This window comes from Lytechinus variegatus, chromosome 5 (assembly GCF_018143015.1).
Source record: "Lytechinus variegatus isolate NC3 chromosome 5, Lvar_3.0, whole genome shotgun sequence".
NCBI lineage: Eukaryota > Metazoa > Echinodermata > Echinoidea > Temnopleuroida > Toxopneustidae > Lytechinus > Lytechinus variegatus.
The window spans coordinates 42152245-42164495 of record NC_054744.1 but is presented as its reverse complement, the minus strand read 5'-3'; the positions used below and the strand labels follow the sequence as shown (position 1 = coordinate 42164495).

The 12251-nt window shown below is 34.8% G+C and overlaps 1 protein-coding gene across 1 annotated transcript; it reads right to left on the bottom strand.

Annotated features, from left to right (window-relative positions):
* Positions 1–1501: 1501 nt before the first annotated feature.
* Positions 1502–11969, bottom strand: LOC121414960. Its single transcript, XM_041608005.1, has 2 exons — positions 11748–11969; positions 1502–2022 (listed from the first exon to the last, which is right to left on the bottom strand). The coding sequence occupies exons 1-2, from the start codon at positions 11809–11811 to the stop codon at positions 1565–1567; spliced, it is 522 nt and encodes a 173-aa protein (XP_041463939.1). The 5' UTR covers positions 11812–11969; the 3' UTR covers positions 1502–1564.
* Positions 11970–12251: the final 282 nt, after the last annotated feature.

Sequence of the window (12251 nt, the reverse complement as noted above, 5' to 3'; positions counted from 1 at the left end):
GTATTACATAAATTAACAAAATAATAGAATGTAATACCATTCTCTAGGAAAAAATCAATTATGTCAAGAACTATGCAAAATGACACAATAAATGACTCTATGTCACAATAGGTTCAAATATACATTAATTCGTATGTATCTACCACAGGTGACATGTCAGTAGAGTATTTATATCATTTTCTTTTTTTGAAATAGCTTATACCTTGAAAATTGTCACCTGCTTTTTACGGATTCTCTGTGCGGAACATATTTATTATGTACACCAAGTATAACGCTGTAGAAATGCATTAACTGATCGAACTTTGTTCTCAGAAAAAAGAAGCTTCTTGTCTTGGTTCGAAATGATATCTGACACCACGATCACTGTCTTTGATGCACGAATGTGAGCTTCTTGGTTGACCAAAAGATATAATTTTCTCAGTTTAGTCCGATGCTAGGATAAATTTTGTAGAAACATTAATGTACTGTATACATTGGAAGTATCAGATAGCATTTCAGTTTACATTTCTCTAAAGATCTTGTAAAGGCGGGAATCAATTGATTGATTAATTTTGTTAATTGGAAGTAGAACTTGGCCAGTGTTGAGTAATCACTGGCATATATGAGGACTGGTTTCTTCATAACTGTACATGCATATCATGCATATGGACCCAAGAAATCAAACATTATACGTGTTATACTTATGAGAAGCATATTACATAATGCTTCTTTGCTATATGCATTGCTGCAATTTCTTTATAAAGCGTCAGTATATTTGTCAAAATTACGAGTGCTGCAAGAGCTTCCATAATTATGATACACGGATCATCAAGAATGTATAGAATAAAGTAGTACTTAACCATAAGCGCTTTTGTCATCCATAGATTGTAATTAACATGATAAGATTTACAAGAAATATACTTATTCATAAACATGAATTCATTCCAAAGGACATTCATGCTGTCACCGTTCATTTTTACTAGATTATGATCCAACTCTTAGTTTCCTTATGATTGAAAAATGGGTTAGTTCAATGCTAGACTCGTGGAAATCCATCTGACATTTATGTAGTGCATAGGGGAGGGGGAAAAATAGTAATCACGAGGCATAATCCACAGACCACGCCCATAGCAGTGGCCATGCCAACATGCAGTTGAATGAAAATAACACATGTATCTAATTCACAAACTTGTATTATACATCAACAACAAAACAACATCAACCCGGCACCTAGATCATACTTTTTATAGATTTTAAGTAGTGTACATTTATATTTATAAATTAAAATTCTAGACCCCTCCTGAACATGACCGAACAATTACCTTTATCATGTTTATCCAATATCTTAAATGTCAGATACATTGTCAAATAAAATAATATTAATTATTTTGTAAGCAAAGTCATGAGTGCACGGAATTAATAATAACGCGTTAATACATACGTTGATAATTTATATAAATCACATCAATAAAAATGACAAGACCGGGCTTTCATAACCACGGTGGTGATTATATTTGATGGTTGTGTAAACTTTATTTTCTGGTGAACAACGTTGCTTGAGATGAAACGTGCTAACAAAATATATTCATCTCGACAACACAAGTTCATGGAGCATAATTAGACAGGTGACAATAAATGTTTTAGGTATAATTCCCCAATTTGCCCTCCAAAAAGTCCCAATGCTCTTAAATCTCGAATTTGCTGAGCTCGTCAGGTTGCTAGCCAGCAGTCCAAACTCCGATTGCATTTCAGATTCTACTTCGGATTCGGATTCAGATGTCGATGATTCGGATTCAGATTCAGATTCCACCTCAGATTCAGCATCTGACTCTTCGCTACTATCTCGCCTTCGTCTGCTCAATGATAAAGCTTTGATAATGTGATTCAAATACTCATCATCTCCTTCGGTTTGTGCAAGATCCGCTAACCGTAATCTGGTTTTCGAGTTAGACCATAATGACATATTTGAGCCCCTATAGTACTTCGTTGACGCAATATTCTTTTCAAAATGGCGGGTTCTCCCGTCAGAGATGGATGCACTGCCTGAAAACATAAATGGTCAAATGACAAAGAAAATAAAATTTTGATATATGCTATAATGATTTTGATCAATAGTATCTGCAATACACTATTAGCTATATTAACTTTGTAGTCATTTTAATCATGTTCAATACATTGAGTATATGGCACAGCAACTCTTTCTCGCCGTTTATTCTGTCTCAGAATTTTCGTGACGTAATTATCGGTAATGACTTGTCGCGTTGTTTTAGTCTATGGAAAAATTAATAATGATAATAATAACAATAATGATAATAATAATAATACTGATAATAATAATGATAATAATAATAATAATAACAGCAATAATAATATAGCATTTACGAAGTACCAGCTTCCTAAAGGGGATTTTACAATAGCTCTTGTGATAGTTTGTGATCATTTGGTCACAATATTTGTTGAACAAAATGGCAACGGTTGTAAGCATTCGCACCACCAATCGTGAAAGGAGTTTTACGTTCTTGGTGCATTGGTTTACTGCATCAGTTGAATTAGTCACTGTCAACAGATATGTATCATTCAGTAATACTTCATGTTCGATAGACTTAAACTTTCAAGTCTTCGGTAATTTACATCAGCTGTGAAAATATACATACATACTTGTTTCCTATTTCAACTACAAATTTTTATATAACGACTTTCTTTTTCATTTAGATAAGAATTTCCTGTTGAAATAAATGAACAAAGATTAGTCAATTTTGTTGAATAAATTTGTTATTGTTTCGTTAAATATCATGAAAAAAAAATGAAGATGGAAGGGTCAATACAACGAATCTGTAATTACTGTCATGCCTGATTTAATATGGAAACCAATGGTACCGAAAAAGTAAAATATCACATTTTAACACGAGCTATAAGAATAGGTTTTAATAATAATAATAATGATATATTGCATTTTTGAGGCGCCGATTTATCTAGTTGCCTATTCAATGGCGCACTATATATTACCCTTTGCTGAAGCCCCAGCTGCTAAATGGAAATTGGTGCTGCAGCATACAAGGAATCGAGTGCAGCACAGTGTGGATAAAATGCTTGCTGAAAGAAAACACGCCATGGATAGCATTCGAACCCACGACCCTCTGCTTGAAAGGCGAGGGTCAGAACCACTAGACCACGACGCGCCCACATGATATTGATATAACGTACATACATTCAAAAGTATGGTAATAAGAAATTGTACCAAATCACAATACACAGTACGACGTTCAAGAACTGACAGAACCAGGTGCCGCTGGAAACAAGCAACAAAAATACAAACCGAGGGCGTATCAAAGTTTAAACAGCAATTGAATTAGGTGTATGCTATTTCTGTAAGAACGCAATCATGACTAACTATACTGTGATATATTCAGATAGAGGGTAAACTAAGAGATGGCAAGGATCTCTTACGAGGGTGGATGAGGTGAAGTTGATAATACATCTCTATATTTTCGAACTTATCGACAATAATATTGTCAAACAACCGTTAAGGAGATGTGCACCGCTCCCAACTTCGGCCTATTCCACTCAGAAATTATGTTGGTTAGCGTACGGACGTTAATTGTGTTCATTGAGATATCCACTTAACTTTTAAAAAAAATGCCACAAAAATAGCTGTTTATAAAACCGAACTTATATTTTTTTCTCTCTGATGAGATTGTATGAAATAACACTATTTCTTTTTGTTCAAAATTCCGAAACATATGTTTGTAGCTGTCATTTGCGGCAAAAAATGGTAGGTCACTAATCATGCAGATTAAAGAAACAATTTCAAACAACTCAATTAAAACTGAATTACAAAAGGGACAGTTGTAATATTACTTGATAAATGCTAGTAGCATAGAAATACCATTCAATTAATAATTTAGTGGTACTTAAATTATCCGGTAATTATCTGGGAATAATTTTTGAATCATTATTTGCTTCAATCAAAAGATACAAAGTTCATCGTTTCATCGTATCATCTCCCTGTTCTCTTTATACAGTACATGTCATGAAATTGAAAGCAGGGAAGAGAGGAGGGAAGATGATGAAGTCAGGGACAATTTTAAAGTTTAACGGTAGCAGAAAACACAAGAAATTAGCAACATTATCATGACCCTTCATCGCTTGATGAGTAATAGATATTCGATAAGAACGTGTAAGAAACGTTACCGTAGCGAAACAGTCAAGAGTCACTGAAAAATCGTCATTCATATCTTCATCAACGTTAAATATATCTCGGCATTATTAAAAAAATCTATTTACTATCATTCTGTCAATCCTCCTTTCTCATTTCGATGGGAAACAAAACAGAGGTACCAAACATGGTGTGTTTATATGCAGTATTTACCTTTATTTAATACAATCACGTTACAAACGTGACACTATATCGAATAAAATTGATTACACGTATAGATTGGAACAGTGTGATCTTCATTTGTCATTAATGGTTTGAACTCATTCAGCACGTGTTATTTCGTTTCGATAAGAAAAAAGTGAAGCAAAAAGCAGACACTTTAAAGTACTTATCAGATGCTTACTGTGACGTTATTTTGTTTGACTCATTTTGGAAAGACATATTAAGATTAAGATTAAAAAAGGGTGAAACAATTCTGTAATATTTTTTATATTTCTTGTTAAACCTATTGTCGTGTACAGAATGAAGTTTTTAGAAATTTCTTGTTTTGATATTGTTTCCAATCAAGAATTTGTGATGAGCCGCCTTTCACGATCTCATTCAAATTTACTGAAAGCAGCGCTAATCCATTATGCGTCAAATTTTATAACCACAAAAACGACAAATTGATCATAGGCGTAAATATTCATATCTGAATGACACGCGCCTCAAAACCCAAGATTAATGTAAATCGATTTTAATTTAGATTTTAATTCACCGACTGAGGGCGCATTGTTTTTTGTCGTCATGGAAAGCGTGTCTTTTGTCAGTTTAGTTGTTAAATTTCCCTAATTTTTGTGATACAAGCCCAATTACGTAAGTATTGCTTTTGTTTATTTTGAAGTTTATTAGTTATATTATCGGATAAGCCGGGTGGCATGCTGAAATATGGTTTAAGTTATTACGAATTAATATGTCAAAGTTATGTAAGCTGAGTGAGTTTGTTCTCATGAAAACGCCGTATACGTGTACGTGTGTGCATTGTGTATAGAAAGCGTACGTGGCGGTAGTTGTGTATGTAACTTGAATTTGGCGCCTTCGGGCACGTGATGTCTTCATTGTAATAAGCCATGCAAACATAAAGAAGTAAACGAATAAGCATTTAAAGTAGTAGTTGATTTCTTTTATTATGAAACAGTTTTACAGGAAGGATGAATTTAGGGTACAATAATCAAAGCATGACATTTACATTATGCTTATACTTGATGTGACCTTGAAACTTGTCAAGGTCATTCTTGGTTGTTGTTTGGAAATCTGTTGCCATTACTGTCTTATACTATTACTTTGTAATATCGTCATGCAATTTATACAGATAACACATATGAGGAAGGTTTTAATCTACGTTGTGTAGGTCAGGAGCGGTAACCGAATATTTAAACGAAATAAAAGGAAAAGTTTGGAAAAGAAATTATGTGTCATGACATGTAGTAATTTCAGCTTACACAAGTATTGTTTATTCTGTATTAAATTGCAGATTGAACCAGTCAGTCTCATCAACACTATACTCGGTCTGATTCTTGGGTTTTGTTTCGACGTATCACACGCACACCTATGTCAAAACTCTTTATGACGCAGGAATAATGTACTGTACCCGTTTTCCAGGTATATTGAACACGTTCTGGAGCAAAAGGGAACAGAAAGTAAGAGGCTAATATCAGGAGTACCGTGTCAACATACGTCATCGTTTCGACCAGTGCAAGTGAGATTTGATTTACATTCTATAATTTCCTTATTTAAAGGAAATCATAAAGCAATTCCTAATTACTCTTTATCTAGATTAACAGCCCAAATAATTTTCCACGCCACCATCTTTCATCAATGAGCTATGACGTAATTCAGTTAGTTTTTTCATGGTTGCGATCCTACGTCTGTTCTATTATCTCGCGTCACAAAGGTAGCAACGGTATCAACAGGGTATTCAAATAATCCTGGCTGCACCCCAAACTATACACAAAGTTGAACATGATTGGGGTCCCGTGTTCTTTAATATATTACTCTGTAATATCGTCATGCAATTTATACAGATAACACATATGAGGAAGGTTTTAATCTACGTTGTGTAGGTCAGGAGCGGTAACCGAATATTAAAACGAAATAAAAGGAAAAGTTTGGAAAAGAAATTATTGGAAAACACATGACGTCTTAAAATTGACCTTTTTCAATAAAACAGTGGATGATGGATCACGAATTTATAAGATGCATTGGTGTAAACATGGTAATGGCTTTGTATGAATGAATTTCATAGACGAACAGCGAAGACTGAAGCATATATTTGAAAATTACACTTACATTGTCTTACTTTTAGCTCATAGAGATCATGCTATGATGCCATGCGCTTGACATGAGGTGCATAATATAGTCCGGCAGCCCAGGAGGTTTATTCAACCGAAAGCCGGACAAGCAAATGACCCCATAGCTGGATGGCATGGACCTTGAAGTTTACAAAAATGCATTGCTGCCGGGTTCTATGCGTGGTCTTCCCTCCGAAATGACGTAATATATGACGTCACTACAAAATGGCCCTATTTCACCATTTTTCAGACATTGTACACATATCATTAAGTCAAGGGAGAATATCTCAGCCAAATCATGCATGTTTTGTATGAACTTTTCACAATGCATTGTTCGAGTAGTGCACAAGAGATATGCAAAATTTCACGAACAGAAATTATTGTTTACATATGCAAATTACGTAATGAAAATTGCATATCATTAGTTTTGGAGATTTATCGCATAAAAAATTGTCAGAAATCGATTTAGAAATTTATTTTCTTTTGTAGTGTACTTTATTTGATATTTTTTCTCTCAAGCATAATATCATTGTCTTTATCTACATCTCTACTTTAAGAAAATATATAACAGTAATTGAAAAAGACATTATAGACTGTGATTTCAGCCCCCTTTCCAATATGGTGCGCACGTAGAAATCGTGCGTTTTTGGCCTATTTTCACCATATGGCTGAGGTGTGCGAACGATATGCCTACTTTATTGATGTTTCCTGCATTTTGCACAATATTAAATCTTCCAAACAACATATTTTCTTCTTCATTATGTCTCTGGTGATCAATCAATGATTTCAGCAAAAATTGATTGCCCACTGGGCAGTCTATAGGCTACGTTTTCAGCCTAGTTTTCAACAACGAACCTATACCATGTATGACTGCATCGTTGTAGTCGAGTCGGATAAGGGGGTTTCTATGTACCATCAAAACATTTTTCACTCAAAGTTTTGGTATTTGCCTATAGTGTCTAGTTAATGAATCTTGATGTTCCCTTCCCAAAATCGTGTCCAACGGATTTCAAAATTGATATCTTTGGCGGCACTCTTGGACATTTTTAATGAAAATCAATTATTTTCATATTTTATTGCACAAAGTCTGACAATGGGAAATTTTAAATCAATACGCATTTCACTAGGATTTGGATAGTAGAAATCGGTTGAAATTGTTTTCTGAATAGTCCGGTTAATATATTAAAAAAGAGAATTCATCAAAAATTTTGAACCAAAATGTTCATGTGCATTGACATATATCTGTTTCATCTTGCATCCGATCGCCTTTGTTGATGTGCCTAACATGCAGAAAATAACGTACTTAGCGATCGATAGAAAGGTATGTATTACTTGTATCATGTGTATGAGGGTAAAAGGCATTTTCTACACAAAGCAATTTTTATGATAATTAAATCTCTTGAAAAAGATAGAAGTTCGAGGCATTGCTCTGCATTTTCATTTTGCATGCAATTACTCTCGGGCACCTTAAAGCATAGTCTCACAAGAACCAGTAAAATGTTACATACAGTACCATACCATTATCCATAGCTTGACTATTATGATATCGTGCTTTTCGGAGCCCCCAATGTGGTAACATTTTGTTTTGAGTATGTAATTTTTTCCTTTAAATCACTTTTCTATATCACCTACATATAAAGAAATTGGGGCATAGCAAAGCCTAACCCTCAGGGGGCTGCCAAAGTCACCCAATCTTTTTTTCGTATCTTGCCAGTTTCTCGGAAAATTAGTCATTTTGAGGCAAACAGTGTTTCTGCCTTGCGGTAAAGCCCTTGTTTTTGTTTTGTAACCACATAAAGATGACAAAGTAGGATCTTCTTTATCAGTTACATATGTCTATTTTCATTCTTTATTGTAAAAGAAATGCAATGTTTGAGCCCCCATTCAGACAAAAGGGCATTTCTGCTATATAGTAAAGCTAGCTTTGATTTTGGAAACCACTTTGAAATAAAAGAAGAGGCATTTTTTTCTATCAGCTACATGTAAAAAAAAGTGCGGTACATCGACTGCTACCTTCTTCAGAGGCTCCAAGATTGGCAGATTTTCCCCATATTTGAAAAAATATGGAAAAGGGGTGGGTGACTTTCGGAACCCCCGGAGGGGATAGACTTTGCTTTGCAACCACTTATTAGCAGCAGATTGAAGAAAGGCTACTCCTTTAATTCCATGTAGTTTCAAAAGAATGAAACTGGCTTCATAATATAGCAGAAACGCTTTTTGCCTGAATGGGGGCTCGAAAATAGCACATTTTCCCATAAACAGGTAAAGTATGGAAAAAGGGTATAGGTGATTTCGGCGACCCCATAAGGGGGGTATGTTCCAATATGCCAACACCTCTTTATATGCAGCAGATAGAGGAAACTCTACTCTTTCGTCTCCATATAGTTTAAAAGCATTAAGAGTAGTTTTACTACATAGCAGAAACACCTTTTGCCTCAATGGGGGCTCAAAAATAGCATATTCTCCCCCAAAATAGTCAAATTATGAAATAGGGTAGGTGATTTTGGTGACCCCCTAAGGGGGTATGTTCCAATATGCCAACACCTCTTATATGTAGCAGATAGAGGAAACTCTACTCTTTTGCCTCCATATAGTTTAAAAGCAATAAGAGTAGTTTTACTACATAGCAGAAACACCTTTTGCCTCAATGGGGGCTCGAAAATAGCACATTTTCCCATGATTTTGCAAATTACGTAAAAGGGGCGGGTAACTTTAGCAGTTCCAAAAGGGAGTAGGCTTTATGGTACCAGCACCTCTTTATATGTAGCAGATAGAGGAAACTCTACTCTTTTGTCTCCATATAGTTTAAAAGCAATAAGAGTAGTTTTACTACATAGCAGAAACCCCTTTTGCCTCAACGGGGGCTCGAAAATAGCATATTTTCCCATAAATAGTTAAAATATGAAATAGGGTAGTTGAATTTGGCGACCCCCAAGGGAGGTATGTTCCAATATGCCAACACCTCTTTATATGTAGCAGATAGAAGAAACTCTACTCTTTCGTCTCCATATAGTTTAAAAGCAATAAGAGTAGTTTTACTACATAGCAGAAACACCTTTTGCCTCAATGGGGGCTCGAAAATAGCATATTTTTCCATAAATAATTAAAATATGAAATACGGTAGGTGATTTTGGTGACCCCCTAAGGGGGTATGTTCCAATATGCCAACAACTCTTTATATGTAGCAGATAGAGGAAACTCTACTCTTTCGTCTCCATATAGTTTAAAAGCAATAAGAGTAGTTTTACCACATAGCAGAAACACCTTTTGCCTCAATGGGGGCTCGAAAATAGCATATTTTCCCATAAATAGGTAAATATGGAAAAAGGTTAGGTGAATTTGGCGACCCCCTAAGGGGAGTATGTTCCAATATCTTGTCTCCACATAGTTTAAAAACAATGAAAGTGGCCGTACTACATAGCAGCAACACTTTTTGCCTCAATGGGGGCTTGAAAAAGCATATTTTCCCACAAATAGGTAAAATATGAAAAAGGGTTGGTGATTTCGACGCTCCCTGAAGGGGTATGCTTCAGTATGCTAGTAGCAGATAGAGGAAACTCTACCCTTCTTATCTCCATGTAGTTTAAAAAGAATGAAAGTGGCTTTATTCCATATCAGAAACTTTTTTGCCTTAATATGGGCTCAAAAGTGGCATATTTTCCAATAAATGGGTAATAATGGTATTTGCCCTTTAACTAAGCAAATAAAGACATACATATTGTCATGATGCGTTACAGTATTATCGGTATATTATATCCTCTTTTGCTGATATTTGAAATAGTTGTTGATGTTAATGGTTGAACAGATAGATATCAATGCACATGCAAATTTTTGACCAAAATCATGCCCATTTGGGGATAAATTTTATTTCAAAATATATCATCAGAAAACGAATTAAATCGATTTCTACTATCCCAATCATAGAGAAATGCGTATTCATTAAAAGATTATCCCATTGTCAGACTCTGTGCAATAAAATATGAAAATAATTGATTTTCATTTTAAAAAAGTCCAAGAGGGCCGCCAAAGATATCAATTTTGAACCCCGTTGGACACGATTTTGGGAAGGGAATATCAAGATTCATTAACGAGACAGTTTAGACAAATACCAAAACGTTGATTGAAAAATTGAGTGAACAATATTTTGCTGGTACACATGTACAGGAACCTCTTATCCGACTCGACTACAACGATGCAGTCTTACATTGTATAGGTTCGTTGTTGAAAACTAGGCTGAAAACGTAGCCTATAGACAGCCCAGTGGGCAATAATTTTTTGCTGAAATCATTGATTGATCACCAGAGACATAATGAAGAGGAAAATATGTTGTTTGGAAGATTTAATATCATGCAAAATGCAGGAAACATCAATAAAGTAGGCATATCGTTCGCACACGTCAGCCATATGGTGAAAATAGGCCAAAAACGCACGATTTCTACGTGCGCACCATATTGGAAAGGGGGCTGAAATCACAGTCTATAATGTCTTTTTCAATTACTGTTATATATTTTCTTAAAGTAGAGATATAGATAAAGACAATGATATTATGCTTGAGAGAAAAAATATCAAATAAAGTACACTACAAAAGAAAATAAATTTCTAAATCGATTTTTGACAATTTTTTATGCGATAAATCTCCAAAACTAATGATATGCAAATTTCATTACGTAATTTGCATATGTAAACAATAATTTCTGTTCGTGAAATTTTGCATATCTCTTGTGCACTACTCGAACAATGCATTGTGAAAAGTTCATACAAAACATGCATGATTTGGCTGAGATATTCTCCCTTGACTTAATGATATGTGTACAATGTCTGAAAAATGGTGAAATAGGGCCATTTTGTAGTGACGTCAAATTTTACGTCATTTCGGAGGGAAGACCACGCATAGAACCCGGCAGCAATGCATTTTTGTAAACTTCAAGGTCCATGCCATCCAGCTATGGGGTCATTTGCTTGTCCGGCTTTCGGTTGAATAAACCTCCTGGGCTGCCGGACTAATATGATTTAAGTGTATGACATACATGTCGCGATATGTCATGTGACATTATGAGCATATAAAACTTTGAAATTGATACTTTATACGGATGAATCAATAATGGAAACAAATCAATAAGTAAATAGAAAGTATGAAAACACTCCACACTTAGTACTTTTATTAATTGTTAACGAACACTTCTTGAATTCTCAATACATCAGAGTACAACAATATACATTAAGAAGTCTTGTGAAATATTCGCAAAAAGAGATGCCTTAACACGTATAGGTCAGATACTTACTGCAGACAGAGTATGTGAAGAAGACAAACGTAAAAACGACGCACGCCAAAACATGACATCCCATTATTGTTTCTGGGGTTTGCGGTAATGATATAAAAATTCCAACAAATCGACTGAATTTGAAAAATAAAACTACAACTGCCAAAGCTGGTAAGACAATACATTACATGTCCACTAAGGAGGAAGAATTATTATATTTTAGTTGGTTTCGGTGTACTCGTATAGTGTACTCTATCTACTACGACGATAACAAAAGGATGTCCATACTTAAGGGCGGGACCTTTTGGAAATTCAACTTAATTCAATTGTTTTCCGTTATTACTGTGTTGTAGTAAACATATACTAATAAGTGAAATATTTTTTAAGAGAATAATGTAAATGTTGACTGGTCGTTGAGAAATAGGGTGTGTGGCGTATTTTAAGGTTTCTTAATGCATTCATGTGCATGTATACCGTGGATGTCGTATTATGTCCCTTACCCTAAGAATATCATATCATCATATC